Below are 20,861 nucleotides of genomic sequence, written 5' to 3' on the forward strand. Positions count from 1 at the left end.
CCCTCCTCAGGAAGCCTTCTCTGTCCCCAAAGCTAGATCAGGTGCTCCTTCTTTGTGCTCACAGAGCATCTAATGCTTAAGCATTTACCACTCTGCCTGGTAATTATGAGTCTTCCTGGTCCTCCCACATGGAACACTGTTTCCTGTTACCCTCACTGACTGGACCGTGAGCTCCTTGAAGGAATGAACTGTATATTCACTGTACCTCCATCACCTAGCACAGGGCTTGGCTAGATAGTTGCTATCCCATAAATATTCACTGTATGGAAAACTGGCCATATAAATAAGAGAAAAACCCAGCGAGAGATCTCAGGTCCCCGCTTTACATTTACCAGCTGCGTGACCTTGAGAAAGGCATGTGATTCGTACCTTGGTGTTCTCAACTATAAAAATGAGAAAAATGCCTGCCTTGCTCACCTCCTAAGTGTTAGGAAGATCAAAATCAAGGAAGCTGGTATGTGGGAAACTTTCCTAGACAGTACTTTAAAAAAATCTTAAATAGGGCCCAGGGCTATGAATCGCCCACTTCCAAGCAACAGTACATAGAAGAAAACTGTCCATGACAATGGATGATACAGAAACAAGATGACTGAAATGTTTAGACCAAGTACAGAGGCAGAATTTAACTGTTGATCAAGGCTATCAGTATCTCCTTCCCTTCCATCAATTACTATAGTATAATTAGATAATAAAACAAGTAAAAGGGCTCCATTATATGTCCATGAATGACTGAAAAATTGTGCTGAACACTGGAATTTGACACAACATTGTAAAATGATTATAAATCAATAAAAAAATGTTAAAAAAAATCACATAAAAAAAAAAGGGCTCCATAAGGAACACTGCTTCTCCTTCTGGAAGTTCATCAAGGGCAGGGAACATGTCTTGTATTTTCTCTCTTACAGCAGAGGTATTAACCTGGGGTCTATGTGGGCCTTGGGACACCCTCGATGTTCCTGAACTCCTATGTGAAATGCTGCACCGTGTGAATTTTCTAGGAAAAGAATAAACAACTTTCCTCACATTTTCAAAAAAAGGCCCATGTCCCCAAAAATGTAAGGAACTACCGCCATACAGTGCCTAGCACTGTGCCATACAGCTAATGGCTGCTCCCCGATTGCTTAAGGGAAGGAACCAATACAGCAGCGGTGATTACGTACTGTCACTGATCTAACTCACTCAGTGGCAAGTCTTAGATATCAAATCACATCTATTATTCTTCTGTACGTTTATAACAGAAACGCTTCCCAAATCTCTCCTTAGCATGCCTTCTAACAGACAATATAAATAGTACCGGTATGAGGAATATACTTACAAGGAATAAGCATGCTGGCTTTTTGCTACTGATGATAAAATTTTCAAATTCCTGTTTTGTCAGTACTGCAAGCACACCCCATTATATGTAGCTCAATCAGTAATTACAGCAATAATCAATAAACTAACCAACTATCTGCAGTCCATAGTTAATTTATCAGTTTTCCTAGTGAAGAACCCAACTATCGTAACTCTGTCAAACGGCTACAGATTCGATTACAACACTACTCAGATGTGTTACCAGTTATATTTTCTTTCAACTATTTCTTATACTTTACATTAAGAGGCTCTCTGACGCTGAGCTCTCAGGAAGCACACAGTCAAAAATGACATGTGATGATAATCTATTTCAAATACCAAATTAATAGCTGTATTTACTTACCTGGCTTCAGGTCCCCCCAGCTCCCTGATAACTCACTGCCTCTGCCTTGAGGTGACTACAAGTGTGCACATACTCTTCCTTAAATGACCCTAGAGGGTCCGCATATGGTCATGGACCGATCAAACGATGAGAAAGAAATCACAATGAAAAGTCTTCCAATGAAAAGGTCAACAGGGAAAAACTCTGGGGCCTGTTTATAGGCTAATGTTATTAGACAGATGTATTTATTAGTGATTTGAAAATGAAAAAGACGGTAAGTCGGCCAAGTTTAACGATAACACTATTTGTTTTGGACAGTAAAACCATAAAGGATGTTGGGGGCTCCAGATGGTCTTAATAGAAGAGAGGTTTGGATAGCCAACGGCAGACAAAGTTCAACTTGGCTAAGTTCAAGGTAATGTGTGTTGGCAGGAGGAGTTTAAATTTGTATTCAGCAATGGATCCAAAACTTGTAGGATCCTCTCAGCTGAAGCTCGCATAGTCATCACCATGGCCAGCCTGGGGCTTTGTCTACACTGACCTTTCACCTGACTTTAGCAATTCTGCTCTATTTCCAAAGTAGAAGTTTTTTTTGTTTTTGTTTTTTTTTAATTGAAGTACAATCAATTACAATGTGTCAATTTCTGGTGTCCAGCACAATGTCCCAGTGATGCATGTACGTACATATATTCGTTTTCATATTCAAAGTAGAAGTTTAAATAGCTTCAGGGAACCTGCCACTTAAATAAAACAGGACCATCAGGTCATGCAGACAGCAGGCCTAACAGGACATTCCCTTACAAACAGATAGCTTTATTTAGCCAGTCCCAATAATGCTCAATAAAGGTCCAGCCTACTGTTAAACTGCTATTAAAAAAGAAACAAATGAAAAGGTAGTGAGGAATGAGTAAAGAACACATATGTAACAAAGAAATATATATTGAAAGAAACAACTTGTTTTGAAATTGCCAACTCCAGGTTGACAATTTACTGAATTCCTCTAACTTTACTGTATTACAGCAAATTTATGTTCACCTTTTAGATGTATGTAGAAAATACCCCTGTTGTTTCCAGTAAAACTGGTCCTATGAAAACAGGCTCATTAGGAGTACCAACAGGAGCCTCACACGTTGGTTATGCCCCAGAGCAATCCTACTGCTGGACGTCCATCCTTTCCCCGCAGCTCGCAGCTCACGTGTCTCTGGAAGAGGAGCTCCTAGCTGTAGCCCCCAGGGGACTAACTGATGTCCTACAGGGTTCTGCCCCCTCACACCAGCTGCCTCGGGAGAGGACCCTAGAGGAACCCACCTAAGCCCTCCACGGCTGATGCTGAACTGAGAGCATGGCCACCTTGATGACAAAATACTGGTGATTCAAAGGACGCCGAGTGCCCCGGGGCCACCCTGGCTGAGGCCGGCTGCCTCTCCCTCTGCTTCCATGAGCTGCACAATAAACTGGTGCCCATTTCAGTGTGCTTCTGCTCCTTGCTGGCAAAGGTGCTCTAAGATACTTCACAACAGGGGCTGAGTAAGGGGCTACTATAGCCTGAGCACTATTTCAAGGGCATCCAAACGTCCCAGACAACACAGAGAAAAGAATTAAAATAATCTGTCTTGGAAAAAAAAAGTTGTATTCTTTAACTAGGATGAGAAAACCAGTAATACAAAAACTTCATTATAGCTTAGAACATGTCACTATTTGAGTTTAAAACAATTAAATAATGTTCCAAACTATGTACTGATTTCATGAGGTCCTCACAGTCCTGTCCCCACCCTGCCAGGAGAGGGTCATGTGTTATCAGTTGTTTGGATGGATCGCATTGAATTAGGGGACTAGCCACTCACTGAAGACAGAGCTGACTTTGCCTCCCGCAGAGTTCAAAGTAGGGCCCCTACTTAATATGGAGCGTGTTTAAAAGCACCATGTGGGAAATGAGCCTCCAATCTCTGTTCTTTGAAGAAAACTTCCTACCAGCAAAGGCCCTGGGGCTGTTAAACATTCAGCTCCTAAGTGGGCAACAAATTCTCAGCCTTGGAGGTAAGGACGAAATCTCAATCTGGAAAACTTCAAAAGCCCACAGAGTATTTGTTTACATTCCTTTGCAAACTCAAGCACACCAACATGCTAGTAAATAGCATTATTTTTCACCATCAGGAAAAAAGTAGTATTTGCAAAAGCTTCCTCAGCAGGATCTCAGCAAATGCCAAAACAAAAACACCACTTAAAACCACCAGGAGCGCAGACTGGGAGTCCAGGGCCCAGGTCTGTATCCAAGCCTTCCCGTTCACTAGCAATGTGGCCTCAGCACTGAATCTCATCTCATTAGACCTCAGATTCCTTATCTGCAAAGAGACAGCTGGACAAGACCCCTAAGGTTCCCTTCCAACTCTGCTTGAGTACCTGTGATTTTTGAGGGAATCTCCAACTCATGCAGACTAGAATAAAGCAAATCATATCCCAAAATTTACAAGGTGCTACAGAGGTCAAAAAGTATCTTCCCTCAGGTGACCAACACCTAACAAGGAACACTAAGGTCAAGTACACCAAAGGGAACACTTCCACTCCACTAAAACACAAGGTCTCTGCCATGATGGGAGGCATTGCAGTCACACTTATCTCGTCCTCTTCCGGCAATGTGGAGACATGGTATAAAGAGAGCGGGCAAAATGAAGAAAACGATTCTTGTTAATACTGTGCTCCACTCAAACAAGCCTCTCAGTATCGAGAGAACCAGGTGTAATAAATCCTTTATTACACATGGGATTTAGCAGAAACAAACGTGAATCCATTTACAAAAGCAAGATGTACTGCTGAGTTTCTTGATGAAAGGTCATCTGAAAGCAGAGGTTAACATTCAAATAACCCCCTCCTATAAAAGGGTCTCAGTGATAAATAAAGCTTATAATGAATCAATAAATAAGGCCCAGCGTTGTTTGATGCTCTAAGGAGATGAAGCCAGCACTACTAGACAACCGATACGAACAGACAGAAGAAAAGTGGCGTATTATCTTCAATCTCTCTAGAAAATGAGAGGGGGAAAAACAGGAACAACAAAAAAATGTAAACTACTTTAAGGGACCATTTAATAGGGTCCTTTAAATAATTAGCAGTGATCAGGTATTTAGTTTTCAGAATATGTAGGTTGTGTGTATTTGTTTTTCTAATAAAGCATTTCAAATTCTAATTAAAAAAATACTTTATGGAGAAGTTAAAAAGATACAATAGTGTCAGAGGAAAAGCCATGATCCCAGAAGTGGAATATTCCAACAACATAACTTACAAGAAACTATGCTATAAAAACAGATTGTTGATTAACACAAACTCATAACAAAACGCAGAGAGCTATCGCAATGGTGCTGTAATAACACTTGGCGGCTGAATTCTCTCAATACATTAAATATCTCCTTGGAGACCAAATTACTTTACATTTTCTTAAAAGACAATTTATTATAGCTTTGTTTTCTTCTCATTATCTCTTAAAAATATATCTAATGAAGAAAGGAACACAACTTCTAAATAACTTACATAAAATGGTACTAATGTGTGACAACAGACTTTGGTTTAATATGCTGGTTATTATCTACAGCCCACAACAACCTGCTGTCGTGACAAATCCTTACCACAGAGCAACAGTCCACGTGTCACATGTATCACAAACCACTGTATGCCATTATTATGGTACACATAAAGCGAGCAGCCGAAGGCTGCTGGCAATTTAAATAATTGATAAGTTTCCAATGAAAAAGGCAACATTTTCAGGTCTAATACAAAAATCTATTTAAATTACTGATAAAAACGCATGCTTCTGTTGGCCCAAAGCCAGAAAATGCTTGCATCCAAGGGGGAAAAAAGTAATTCTCTAAGTTTCAACTCAGAAGTTGCTGGGGTTTTTTGTTTTGCTTTGTTTTGTCTTTTAATGCAGAGATCCAGGTGGTTTATTCATTTAACCTTTATAATCAATGGAAAAGAATGATCAAAGGATTTATGGTGACAGTGTGTCTCATTTTGCCTTCCCCATATGGTTTTTAAAGAAATACTAAGGTGACTGCAAATTTATGGAATTCCATATGAAAAACTAAGCTTTATATATATGTATATATATATATATATATATAGTAAATATGTGGTCATTTTTCAGTGTCTTCCCCATGCCAACACCCAAATCCTGGAATCATTTTTCTGAACCAAATTGAACCTAAAAAATAAGAGACCAATGCAGGTGTTTAAAAACAGAGTGGCAACTTAAGACTACCAACCAAGACCTATTTTAAGATTAAGGCCAAATGGTTCTCTTTATGGCAAAACTGTAACCCAAAGGAATCTCAGCCATAAGAACCAAGACAGACCAAGAGGACAACAAGCCAATCTTGTCTATGCTTTCTGAGACAGAGATCCCCCTACTCTTTGCTTTTTAATTGTTTATTCAGACCTGACTCTGCTTAAACAAAGAGTATGTGATGGTAGGCGCTGCCTCAAGAAATAAGGGGGAAAGGAAACCCACTTAGGTTTTAAGGAACTTAAAACGTTATCCTTCTCAAGTGTATTTTCACCTTCTTTTTCATTTTAAAAATAATTTGCCCCAACACTCTGAATTAGGAGAGTGGGGCTCTAGTTTAAGTTAAAATTCTTTGGGGCCTCAGGTTCTCACTATAAACATTAAGAGAATTCATGAGAGGACCTGGACTTGACATCCTGACCCAGTCCGTGGACCACTGCCAATTCACAAAGAAAGTTTTCACCACCCAGAGCAAATCAACAAAATTAAGAATAATATAGTGAGTTTTACATAAAACTAAATTTACTCACTTAGTGATCATCTTTACTTTCGAGGTTATGTACTGCCCACTGTTTTAATCTTTAAATGACTCCCATTCTTTTTCTTTAATAAAGTAATGGTTAACAGTACATTTTTATTAGTTTATTTTATTGTTTTTATTTAGCAAAATTAAGTTATCATGCCTATGTCTCTCCCTCAGTCTAAAAATGAAAAAATTGATTAGTTCACAAAATCCAAATATTTGGGGATCAGTAAGTTAGATGAGCATTTTTCAGACTAAAAAGTGGCTCTCAAGAAATCTCAGGGACTTTTAAGTCTAAGGACAATTATATAACTCTGATATTTTACTACAGTGCAAAAATAAACACTGCATTTGAGAAAATAAGCATAAGTCATGAGGAATATATAATACAGATAACTAAGATATTATATAAACACAAATCATTTAGAATGTAATTACGGTGGTAACATATGTTAAAAAAAGAGACAACAGGCCCAAAATGGAGTCACGTGTGCCAAATCCAAGTCACCAAACCAAGACTTAAAATACCTATCCTAATTATAGTCCCAGCCTCTCCCAGGAAGGTAATCGTAACCTGTCCGTCTGCAATTTCCTGGTCAGCACTAATGAGGTAATCCACCCGATAGACCCCCGCTGCCTCCTAAAGGAAGGTGACCTTGCCTGGAACCATCAGCTCTTGGCGAAAATTACTTCCTTGTCCTGCCTCCTGCCTACAGAAGTCTTCAGACTGCCTTTCTATCTGCTAGATGGCTTGCTGTCCTACTCATGAATCACTGCATCAGGCCCGTAAGAGCTTGAAAATCTACTCAGTTGAATTTTGTTTTTCAACACGTAGAAAGATCCCAATGCTAACGTGCAAGAGTGGATGGGAGACAAAAAGTGTAAAACAGTGAAGCAGCATGGGCTCTGGCATAAGGAGAAGCTGAACTTAAATTGCATATTCACATTCATACTAGCTATAAGACCTGGGGCAGGTCTCTTAACCATAGCGTCCTCATCTGGAAGACAGGGATGGTAATATCTACTTTGCAGAGTGGTTATTAACACCAAAGAAAATTAAATACACCTAGGGTACAGTGAGCACTTAGAAACGGAAAGCATTATTACCATTATGATCACATGCCGCAACATTTCCCAAAGAGCACGATTTGTTAGATCTGCCCAAAAGTCCATTTTTGAAAACACACCTTGTGCGTGTGGTTATGTCAGGGACACAAGAAAAGTACACTGATGTCAGTAATGTACACTCTGCAGTTGGATGTATGCGAAAAAACTAGAATCCATCTGTGCGTACGTGTGTCTTCTAAAAATAAGCATGTCACATTCTCAGGAGAGTTAGCCAATCCATCAATACTAGTGCTAGACCTTTCAGCAGACAATCCTACTCTGCCTTTCAAGGTACCGACGAGCTCTGCTCTAAATTCTCAGGGCACAAAGACTCTCAAATAAGGTAATGGGAAGTCAATGGGAAATTGACTTTTCCTACTCTGTGCTGGTGTGAATGCAACGCTCTGTTAATCATGCCCTCCTTCTTGTTCTCTTTCCTCCCACCCTAAATTAAAACTATCAGCGGAAACCCATACAGATGTTTTACAGTTTTCATTACAATGAAACAATGTCCTGGTTGAAGTTGAGGTCTATCAAAAATCCACCACCTAACTGTTGGCTGAGATGAGAGTCTGGCAGACAAGCCAGGGCCCTGATTCCATCATTTCCACCATGATACCACTTTGCATTTGTATAGAATCCTCTTAACTTTTCAAAGGGCTTTCACATCTATTACCCCATTTGATCATTACAATGACCCTGTGCAGGAGAAAGGACAGGCATTATTATCCACAATTGACAGATGAGGCAACCACAGCACAGAAAGGTTAAGTGTTTCGCCTAAGGCCAGGAAGCCAGAGGAGAGCAGTGGTTTCTGGACTTCAAGTCCGGTGCTTTTTTTTCACCAGACCTCTGGACCAGGTTTTGTACACAGATTGTAAAGGCAGATAAAATGAGTAAGAGAAAATAAAACAGAGTAAAAGAAAAGAACAAATGAGGGCTCAGGGAAGCTATGTCTCTTCACTGTAGTTGAATTTTTCAAGCTTAGAATTTAAGTTTTTAGAAATGGATTCTTTTTTCATCTACTTCAGTCCTGAGACAAATGTTAATGCAAATTTTCTCTGAAATTTGAAACACAAAAGAAAAGTCATTTCAGGATATATTCAAAGGACTTAGATTCTGTAGTTCATTTTGGGGTGGGGGGCAAAGGGGAGTTAGGGCATAAAATAACTCAGAATACATCTTTAAATCACATATCCATATCAAGCCTGCAGCTACATTATAACTACAGTCTGTTTGGAAGGGTGAAAGAGATCTCCAGTCGAAAGTAGATTTTGAAAAATTTTTTAGAGCCCAGGGGTTCATTTTTAATGAGCCGTTACTTTAAGTACTGCATAAAAAATACAGGAAATTGATAGTCCATTTAGTCTGCACCATACCTAATGCAAAAGTCATTAAGATGCATTATTCTTAATGTTCATGATATGATCAGTAAGTGCCTTTCAAAAAGAATGCTCTTAACTTTCACGTAAGGAAATGTTTAAAAAGATTATATATTACACAGAAAAATATTATAGGAACTGTGATTTACTTTTATATCTTCACTATGCCAAGAAACAGCATCCTCGATTACATGAACTTTTAAAAAAAAAGTCATTTGTAATATACTTACATATGACAGCATTGCCTTCATTTCTTCATCACTTCTCACTGTAATTCGATCACCATCTTCATCTTCATCTGTTTAAAAAGCAACATCATGCAAGTCATACGATTTGCATTTGTGTAATGTACAAAAACTACATCAACTGGGAACGTAATATAATTGGTTTGTACAACGTGATACCCAAATCCTCAACACCACATTTTAGGGATGGTGACTTTATTGGTTTGTTGGGGTTTTCTTGTTGCTGTTCAGAAAACAACCACAATCTCAATAGAGAACTAAAAATTTTAGGGACAGCTGAAAATTAAAATAGTGCTCACATCATTCATGACACATATCTAAGTTAAGGTGAGCAGAACTTGAGTATGACTAAATAGGTTTCGTTAGGAGAACATTAAAAACCAGAGAGGCCAATTTTACTCAACTATTAGTACTTCTTTTCCCACATGGCATCCCATCCCTTGATCCCTCCCCATCACCCTTTCTCCCAGGCAATCTACCACATCATAATAGCATAATAAAAATGGCTAACATTTCCTGAACACTGCTATACACAAGGCACTGAGATTTATGCTCCACACACAACATCCCCTTAACCTCACAACGATCCCCTGATGTGGACAGTACAACTTATTATCATCACTCCCTTGATGCAGAACTGGAAGCCTCGTGTAAGGTTAACGTCAACGGTTCTCGTCATCACCCACTTGACCTTGTAGCTCTTCTCTTTTCCAACTGCTCCATTTGTACTGGGTACTCTGGGACCACAGGAAGCTTCAAATGGTGGTCTGTGCTACTGTGAAATTATTTAATGGTCCCAAAACTAGAGGGTAGTAAGACTTCCCAAAATACTTAACCAGAATGGATACATTTGAGTAAGTGGATCATCAAAGTAGCCACAACCGGAAACAATGTACTTATTTCATTAATGCTTCTCTTATTCAAAATAGTTTTGAAATACCTCTTCAAAACAGCTTTAAGAACCTGAAGATAAACCACGTGAACATATCAGATCTCATTTTTAGCCCTAAATGGAACTGTCCATCTGATCACTCACTCAACCTACACAATGTACCAGGCAGGACCAAGAATAACTTTTGGCTGTTTCTGAATATTTAGTTAGTTACTTCACTCTACTAAAGATAAAAGTCTGTGAACAGGAGAACAACCTATGCGGTAGACTCTACATGTACAGCTGAAAGAAAAATGCCAAAACATTTTGAGCGATGGCGGCACTGCTGGAAGACACAGCCTCCCAGGGGGACAACTTGGAAGGGACAGGCTCTCTCTCATTTTCGTGCCTCAGCTCTGGTGCACTTGTTAAACTGTGTTATTATTATTTGGTGGGGGAGGTGCTCTTAGGCATCTAATTGCTGATTTGATCAGATGCAGAGAACCTGATCCCAGGCACTGGAGAAAAAGATAGATCTCTCATCATAAAGACAGTAAGCTAGCATGACATGCTCTGGGGACTCTCACTGAAAATGCAAGGGAGCTCAGTTCAGCACCTGGATCTCAGCCCACACCCCTCAGCAGGCCCTCCCTCCTGTCCACCTACAGTTCTTAAGCTATCCCCCTACTGGTGAGCAGGCCCTGGGAGCCCTGAGAGGGAGCTTGTATTCGCTCCTAAATAACCACTTCAGAGCAAAATGCTACCTGCTTTTTCTCCTCAACAGCCAACAGCAACCTGACAGCATGAGGCAGACTGCCACTTGTGCCTGCCCTGCTCAGTGACCAAGCCAACAGCCCTCACTGGGGTCTTCTCTCTAAAGCAACCGTTACCTGGATCTGAGATACCGTTCACTCCCGCAGAGTTCCCACCTCGATGTAAATCAGTATCATCAAGTCACAGTGTCTGAATATCTGCGTAGCTGGGAGCCGTCAGTCACTACTGGTGTCATTACTACCAAGAGTTGCACGCAGGGGACACTTTCAGTAACAAAGAAGGCACATTCCTACGGAGGTTACATATAGAAAGGACTACACAGAAATCCAGCATTTTCCTGTCCTCTTTTTTTTTTTTTAAGATACAAATTAGGAGAGAAATGCTATTCTAGTTTTGGAAACAGAAGGAGTTTCTACACAGGTTTGAGAAACTAGTATTTTCAAGGTTAAGTCAAAAAACTTTCTTGCAAACGCAGGCAACAAAAGGGGCAAAATGATACTGTATAAAGGGACATATTACCACACATGAAAGCACTTAACATTTTTGTTTTGAAGCCAAATCAAATGATCGGTTTGGATGTGTACTAAAATGATTTGTTCCTGATGAAGTCCTGAACTTGGTAAAATTTCCAGCCTGAATAAAGTAGCTTTTTGTAAATCTCACCTGTACACCAGAGCTAGCTATAGAGATGGTCACCACACAGGGACAGATGACAGTCAAGTTCAACATTCACAAGGCCTCAGCAAGGCACTGTTCACATGGAACGAGGAAGTGCTTCGAGTTTAATACAACAGGTGAAAAACCTTTTTATAATTTGTAAAGGGAGGGCACAGATTCCAGAAGAAATCATTTAAACACCGTTTTCTCTAAATCAGTAGCAACAACAAGGACAAAAAAGAGTTCTTTAAGCTCTCAGAGCCAAGGCTTGAACATTTAAGGTGACTTAGAACAAAGGATTCTGGAATTCTATGAAATCTCGGCGAGATAATTTCAGCAAAAAAAACTGTGAGGGGGGTCAATTACCAGAAAAAATCATACATATGTAACATATATAACCAAACATACATACATAGAAAATGTAGCAGTTCCATGGAAAGCAGCTATGAAACACTAAAGGGTACCTTGTGTTAAGTGGACAGGAAACTGAGGACAAATGGCCAGAACAGTTTTTGGTGCAAACTTAAAGCGTTGCAGCTGTCCCATAAAGAGACAAGGTAGGTTGAAAGACGCATCTTGATAAAGCCTGAGGATAAAACCAGCTTTATATGACACAGTGATGAATAGTTCTTAACGGATTAACAAGAGACTCCATTTCACATAGGTACTGCTTTCCCTTACAGAAACTGCTCTTTGGAGGGCTGTTTGCTTCACTCTTTAATATTTGCAATTAGTAGTTTCAATGAAGACTTCCTGTTCTTGTCAGAAAGGAGACTGAGTTGGAAAAGTAATTATACATAAGAGAAGACTAATGATTCTGGTCCAAAGGCAAAATCCAAGCTATCAGACCCTGATGGCAACCCAAGGGCAAACCATAGGCCTTGGCATTTCAAATGAGAATACACTTCTCTCTCAAGACAAGGGATTCCAAGGGAGGCATAAAAATAACCAAACAGGTACATGAAAAGGAGCTCCATATCCCTAATTATCAGGGAAACAGAAATCAAAACCACAGTGACATATTATCTCACACCTGTTACATAACTAGCTTCAAAAAGAGATAGCAAATGTTGGTGAGAGTGTGGAGAAAAGGGAACCCTTGTGTACTGTAGGTGGAAAGGTAAGAGGGACAGCCACTATGGAAAACAATATGTGGTTCCTCAAAAAATTAAAATTACATTAACTTCTGATCCAGCAATCGTACTTCTGGGTCTATATCCATAGGAATTGAAATCACAACCTCACAGAGAGATCTGCACTCCAATGTTCATTGCAACAGTATCACAATAGCTAAGATATGTAAACAACCTAGGTGTCCATCAATGGATGAATGGATAAAGAAGATGTGTGTGTGTGTGTGTATAAACACACACGCGCGCGCGCACACACATGCAGAGGAATATTATTCAGCCAAGAAAAAGAAACACGGATGATGAAACTTGAGGGCATTATGCTAAGTGAAGTAAGTTAGAGAAAGACAAATACTGTAAAATATCACTTATATGTGGAATCTAAAATAACCCAAACTCAAGAGAAACAGTAAAGGTTACCAAGGGCTGAAGGATAGGGAAATGGGGAGATATCTGTCAAAGAGTACAAATTTCCAGTAATAAGGTTAACAAGGTCTGGGGACCTAATGCACAGCATGGTGATTATAGTTAATGACACTGTGTTATATACTTGAATGCTGCTAAGAGAATAGATCTTAAATGTTCTCACTACAAAAACAAAATGATAATTATGTGTCAGGATGGACATGTTAGCTAACACTATGGTGGCAATCATTTTGCAATATGTAACTGTCAAATCAACATGTGTACACCTTAAACTTACACAATGTTATGTGTCAATTATATCTCAAGAAAGCTGGAAAAAAATTCTTTAAATGAAGCAAATGAATTGATAGGAATGAGAAGTGAGGGAAGTGGAAGAAAGCAGAAACACACACCAAGCAATTTAGTATGACAATAACTTAAAATACTTTTCTGAAGAAAAAGTTGGACATACACAGTCAGCCTATCTAGCAAAGACTCTGGCTACTGGCCTATCAAATTGGATTAGCTTTAAAAAGTACATTAACTGGAACCGTAAATCACAAAAACTCACTAAAATGGTGCAAAGAGTTTCAAAGGTATAAATATACTGAAGAGCACTAGAAAGCCAAGGCCCTAAGTAGAGACAAGTAGAAAAAAAATACTTTGAACTCTTTTTGTCTTACACGTGGAGGTTCTTTGCCATCTGACCAAAAAAGCATTACTAGATATGGCCAAGGTGGGGGGGAGGATCCGATACCCTGGTTCACAATGAGAATTCCAGGCTTCTCTCGTTGCCTGGGGCACAGTAATATGATTTTCCAGCACATTAGGGAAGCAAAAGTAGAACCAGAAAGTCTATGTACTGGCTGGATTTTGTTAATGTCACTTAAAATGGAGGAAAAAATCCTAGCAAGATACCAAATAGAGTGCAGCAGATGGCAAACAAATATTATGAAGCAATCTTCACAAAATCTGCAGTGTGTCACAAATATACAAAATGGCAGAGTTTGGGAAAAGAGAATCATAACGGGCCATATGTTGTTAGCGATTTTATTTGAAGCAACATGCAATCCAAAAGAGAAACCAAGAGGAGGAACATAAAGGCCCAATAGAGGAGAGGCAGCCCCAGGTAAGGGGCGGTCAGGATGGCAAGCGGGGCGCCTACCGAGTCAACAGCAGACAGAGAGCAGACTCCGGGGAGCGCCCGGCCCACTGGCACCCACCGCTGTGGCAGGGCTCAGGCGGGCTTTTGAGAGAAACAACCTAGCATCTACCAAGAGCAACAGGAAGTCAAGCCAATACTGTATTTTATATGTCATTTGTCATATCACTTCAGTGCCAGGGAAGAGTCGATTAGAACTACAGCAAAGGCATTTTTCTCAGGCAAGAGGAAAGAAATGAAAACACAACTGTAGAGGTTAGAAAGACATCAACAGGAAATTACCAGAAAAGTCGTCAAGTTTAGAGCCCTTCTCAGGTGTGGAATCTGAGATCTGGTGTGGACTAGAAGCCATAGTGTTCGTGGTTGAATCTTCACATCCGTGAGGTGTAATTTCGCCCCAGGCCTCTCACCGCTGCTTCTTTCTCACTTCTTTGCTTCCTTTCTCTTTCCAAAAAATGTGTAAGCGCTGCCCACCACGCAGCAGGCAATGTTCTGGGCACTGGTACAGTTTAACAGCGGGAAAAGGAAAAGGCCTGCCCTCATGGAGTTTGCACTCTACTTAAAAGGGATGAGGAAGTGAACCCCACAGGTATCTGGGGAGAGAATATTCCAGGCAGAGGGAACAGCTAATGCTAAGACCCTGAGGCAGAAGACCGCCTGGCATGGTCAAAAGAATGACAGAAAGCCAGAGTAGCTGGAAGAGAACTGAGAATAGGTGGGGGAGAGAGGCAAGTCCAGAGAAGTAATGGCGGGGCAGGGTTGGGGGCAGACGAAGAAGTGCAGGGCCTTGAAGGGCACGTTAAGGACTTGGCATTCACTCCCAAGTGAGATGGAAACCACCAGAGGATCTGGAGTGTAGTGACCGCACTTAACTTCTAACAGGATCACTTTGGCTGCTGTGTGGAAAAGAGGCCATGTGGGGCAAAAGCAGAAACAGGGAGACCAGTTAGGCAACCACCGTCCTAGCCTAGGGGAGAGGGGCTGGTGGCCTAAAACGGGCTGAGGTTTTGAGCAGTCATCACATGCTGGATGTATTTTAAAGGCAGAGCTAACCAGATTTACTGATGGATGCGCTCTGGACGGCTTGTCCATGTTACTTCATTCCTTCAAGCAGCCGTGCATTCCAGAAACACATGCTGAGAATGTACTATGTACCAGGTACCACGCTGGGTTACTAGGGATTCAAAAAGGAGCAGCACCATCTCTGACCTCAAGGAACAACTGGCCTTGTGCTTAGGTAAGACTTAAACCTCTTACTGCTCACGTGAAATAGCCAGACTACTGACCCCTACTCCTACAAACAACTACTTTCCTAAGACTAAAAAAGACTCGTACTTTTCACATCGATACTACGGAATTTGAATAAATTAAAGCTCTCTTCAAATCATCTCAGATTCGAGGTACACAATTCTTAGGTGTTATATAATTTGTAGACTCAGTGTATGTCTACTGTTAATTACAATTTTCATTAATCTACCCAGTTTTATTTACAGGCAACCAGTTATCTTTTACATATGCTATAGTTTAAGCAAATAAAACTTCATTTTTCCCAGAATTTTTCCAGAAATTCACAAAACAACTGAAAAAGATTCCATTCAATGAGAAATGAGTATAAAATAATCATCATTGAAGAAAAACAAATAAAATAAAGATTTATCCTATAGTCATATTTTCTGAACCAAAATTCAGACATGATTTGATGAGTGTGAAGATATTTAAGAGGGCTACAGACCAAAAGATGTGAAGTCAGAGCATCATGGAAAAGCAGGGCCATATGGTATTTATAGATATAAGTCAGCATTTGTCTACATAGGCTTAAAATGCCATCTTTCAAGTCACCAGTAAGATCTTACTATCCAGCAACACCAGCCCAACAGTCATTTTACAGCAGTAACTTGTCTAGAGAAGGTCCAGGGAAAGGAACACATGTAACAGACACGCACAGGAAACTCATTAATGGGCACAGTGGATTTCCGTCACCTCATGTGTTGGTGTACTCATCAATCTGTTAATGAAACTGTGCAAATCAGCAGGGGCCTTTGGGCCCACAGCATATGGAAGGCCACTACATGCAAACATACAAGATATTCTATGGTTACGGAATTTAGCTGCATCTTGGAAAAGACAAATTAGTCAATAACCAGTATCTGCTTGAAAAATAAAGTTGGCTCCCCTTCTGACTCCTCCTTTCACCAAAATAAAATGAAGATGGCCCAAGAATTTTTTAAAAATCTTCTGTGTAATAAAAATGCATGCTGTTTTACAAAATAAAAAAATCTACACAAATACATATTTATAACATACTTAATGTGCATGTTTACTTAACCCTATTAAAGTGGAAAGAAAAGAGAGTATGAATGAATGTTTTTTCAACCTCTTGGAATGTGGAAGACCTTTCTAAGCGTGACATAAACTGAGAAGTCACAAAGGAAAATAGGATAAATCTGACCATGTAAAAACTTAAAACTTCTCCATGGGGGGAGAAAAAAAGAGAGGAAAAAAAGACCAAAACAAGCTGAAAGGAAAGGCAATAAACTAAACAAGAAGATTTATAATGTATAAGACAAAGGGCCAATTTTCTTAATATTGGAAAGCTCTTAAATCAACTACAAAAAGACAATCTAATAGAAAAATGAGCAAAGGTGATAAATAGTTCACAGAAATTAAATACAAATGACCAAAATATAAATGAAAACATGCTCAAGCTCATTTATAATTGAAGAAACACAAAATAAAACAATAATAGAATAATCCTTTTCCACATATCAAACTGGCATCAACTAAAGTCTGCTGGTACCCAGAGCTGGTGAGAGTAGAGGGAAGTGGGCGTTCTCAAACACTGCTTGTGGGAATGCAAACCGGTTCTAACTTTCGAAGAGCAACATGGAAACAGCTGTTAAAATGTAAAGTATGGATACTCTTTGTCTCAGTAGTTCTAAATCCTAGAAATTTTATCCTACAAACACATTTCTACAATGTGGAAAACCATAAGGCAATGCTGTTGACTGCAGCATTTTTTCTTTCTAATACTACTGAAAAACTGGTAACAACTTAAACTTAAAACTGGTCCATCAATAGGTTAAATAAAGCCACAGTTATAAAATTAAGTATAATGTAATCATCCGAAAGAATGAAGTTGATTTGTGCACACTGATGCTGGAAAGACTCCCAAGATATACTATTAAGCGGGGGCATAGGAAACTGGTTGCAATATAGTTTATATCATGTATGAAAAACATTCTGTAAGGACAGAGAAGAAACTGTTAACTAGTGAATTGGGGAAATGAGGACTTTTCTTGCTTTATTTCAATACTGCTTGAATTTTTAAAAAATATCATCTATATCTTCTCAACTAAAAAAAAAAGATCAGACACTGTATGCTGAAAAGTAGTACATTCATTTGTATTTTTGTTGTAAGAGAAAAAGGATTTAAAAGTGGTAGAAAGAAATTTAGGGCCATCAGTCCAAGAGGTAACTTTGGCACAAACGGGCCTCCCTCCCCCATTCACCTCTAACCCCCCTTGGAAACACCATCCCCAGGGATAGAAATAAGAAAGCACAGAGCCACCACAGACCCTCTGCCCCCTCGGGACAGGGGGCCCAGTCAAATGTGGGAAAATTGGAAGCTGAAGCCTGAATTGTCCACCACCAACCAATTATATCCCACACCTGGGCAACTGCACAAATAATCCTTAAAGAGCAAATTACTTACTTAGCTTTAGGTTACATGCATTTTATAGTTCTCTTTTAAATACTGACATATATAATATTCCATTCTATTCATCAAGAGTGTTTCTACAAGGCACGAAGTTAAGAACAGTCAACCCTCATTATCCACGAGGGACTGGCTCCAGGATTCCCCTGTGGACAGGACACCAAAACCTGTGGATGATCAAGTCCCTTATATACAATGTTGGTCCTCGGGATCTCCAGGTTCTGCACCTGCAAATCAGGCGGATATGGAACCTATGGAAATGAGAGGGCCAACTGTACTAAGGGGAGCAGGAGTGAAACAAAAGATGGTCCCTGTCATGAAGTCATTCAACATCTAGTGAGGAAGGGGAACTCCCACACAGCCAACCAGATGGCAGGCCCAACAGGTTACCTGCTCTAGGAAAGTGCCTGGAGATTAACCACACCTGGGGGATCAGAGGTTTCACTGAAGAGATGGCATTTCTCAGAACTGAATGATCAGTAAGGTTACCTGATCTTTCCCCTCTTTTCCACTTACTCAACTCTCTCGTTTTCCCTATGTTTATGTAAAACAGGTGAATTTGACACTGTCCTTTCTCTTGTTGCTTAATTCAAATTACTAAATGTAATACCACCTCTTTGGTATAAGAAACCAATTAGTGTTAGGTACACTTAGCAGTATTAAATTATTACCATAAATATCTTTGGTTAAAGTTTTATTTATTCAAGAGTTGTTTCAAAATATCATAAACCACCAAAAGAGCTCAGAAAGTTCAGTAAATTAGCTTCCAAACTACATCTGTCCAATTATTTTTTATACATAGATCTCATTTATTAGTGCGGATCTTTGGTACAGAAAATAAGGCCACCCTAGAACAATCATGAAAAACAGCCAGTCTAAGATTTTCAGTCTGTAATAGAAAGTACATGATAATGTAAGCACAAAAAACAAACAGCTATCACTATTTTGTCTCTCTGTATTTTTTATCTTAATCTTTCCACCTAAAACTGGTCTGGATGCAGATGGTATAGCACTTGCTGAGGGAAAAAAAGGAAAGCGATCTAGGAAGTTAAACCTAGGAGTTTAAACATTTTTTCTGTTAGGTTCAAGTATACTTTTCAGTGTTAGTTACCACAAATATTTCTTTAAACAAAGTTTTATTTATTCAAGAGTTGTTCCATCATACCCATAAACTGTAAGCCGCAAACTACACTTGACACACGTCACAGGCTTTCAACACGCTAGGTTTTAGAGAGTGCAAGTTTGACATCAGACAGAGCTGTGTTTAGATACTGGCTCCACCGCTTCCTACCTGACCACCTTCAGCAATCTTCTGAGCTTCAGTTTCTTCACAGGTATACCTGCCCTACCTCGCAGAGTTGCTGCCAAGATTAGCAACAGTCCACCTAAATCATCTAGTACCTCGCCTGGCCATCAACAGATGATAGCTAAAATGATCGGTATCATTCCCATGAACCCCAGCTCTGGAAGCCAGTACAGCACAGGCATATCGAGCCACTGTGAGGGACCCAGAAAGCAGGAAGTACAAAGTACAAGTTGTTTTCTTTTTTTTTTTTTTGGCCATGCTTAAAAACAATCAGAATACACGATTTCAAGAATTATGACAACTCTCAGACCAAGTCTCAACTGCGGCTGAGAACCTACACGTGAGAACTTCCTCTTTACCCCTTACTAGCCGTGAGGCTCGAGCGAGTGGCTTAGCAGAGATGTCCTCTCCTCGGAGCTAGCAACTGTCCTTCCAAGGACTTCCTGGGGGCCTTGTGAAGGTTAAATTAAACAAGATCACCCACGGAACTCTCTCAACCCCGCATCTGCCAACAGGAAGCGCTCCAAATGTTAACTCTCAGACTGTCCATGAAATCCCTGGCACCCCCAAGGAGTTACCGCAAGGGGTCTGAGAAGCTTGCAACACTTGTATTCCAGATATACAGCCTATTTTTCAATAGTATATGGAGTCCAGTGTGGCTAATAAAATACTAATTATGGTAAGAATTCTACTCAAGTAGCTTTTAAAACCAGGAGATGATTGTTGAAGAATATTCAACAGCAAATAGGGAAACAGCAATAGAGAAATACATAAAGTAACAAGTGTGCTCATTGAGCCAGCTTTTCCCCCATTCCAGCCCCAAGTCACTTTCCATGGGAAACCAGCAGAAAGCACTGCTGGGCGCATTTTTCAGATCCCTGTCTCTCAGTACACACACGAAGCTGGAAGGAGGAGGCGGGATTAAACGTTTTACAAAATGGGATCGTACCACATATAGTTTGTTTAATTCAGTAATGTATCATGAATGTATTTCCATGTCAATGTTTAAAATCCTCTTTCTTTTTAGCCACTGCTTAATGCTTCAGACTATGGATAAATAATTAACCCACTACCGTAGGCATTTAGCTTACCTCTTGTTTTTTGCTATCAAAAATACTTCCACCAATGAACAACTTTGGCTGAGGGGCATTCAACACATGCGTAAGTAGTATTTCTGTTGGACAGTTTCCTAAAAGTGGATGTGCTCAAAGGTTTTGAACATTTTATATTTTGTTAAGGATTGCCAAACTGTCCTCTAAGAGAACATAAATAAAAGAGAGGATACTGTACTCTGTCTTTAACCATTTGCTTAAAAAACTAGAACAAAAAATATACAATCATATGGAGAAATGGTACATTCTGCTTCATAGAAAAGTGGCCCACATGAAAAAAAAAACGGGGACCACAGTTACAAATACTTACTTTATCCTTAACACCAGACCCCTGTGCTACTGACTGACTTAACATCACTGAGCCCCTGACCAACCTGGACTGGTTTTCTAGTACACGCTGTCCTTACCCCAGTCCCCAAGCCAGTTGGTCTGGTGGGGTGTGGGGAAGGCTCAAGACCTGAAGTGTTTCCGACATCATTGAAAAGCCGTGCCAAGTCCCACTAAAACAGAATTATTCCAGG

The 20,861-nt window shown here is 39.9% G+C and overlaps 1 protein-coding gene across 7 annotated transcripts in view; it reads right to left on the minus strand.

Moving 5' to 3' along the window:
- Positions 1–20,861, minus strand: part of MAP2K5 (mitogen-activated protein kinase kinase 5) — a 235,857-nt gene that overhangs the window by 207,696 nt on the left and 7,300 nt on the right. For all 7 annotated transcript variants that reach the window (XR_012073230.1, XR_012073229.1, XM_072962192.1 and 4 more), the window contains one exon: positions 9,194–9,261. Coding sequence is in view for 5 of the 7 variants with exons in the window: in XM_072962192.1 (XP_072818293.1) it covers positions 9,194–9,261 (68 nt within the window). In the remaining 2 variants the exon portion in view is untranslated. The remainder of the gene's footprint in view (positions 1–9,193; positions 9,262–20,861) is intronic.

This window comes from Vicugna pacos, chromosome 6 (assembly GCF_048564905.1).
Source record: "Vicugna pacos chromosome 6, VicPac4, whole genome shotgun sequence".
Classification (NCBI taxonomy): domain Eukaryota; kingdom Metazoa; phylum Chordata; class Mammalia; order Artiodactyla; family Camelidae; genus Vicugna; species Vicugna pacos.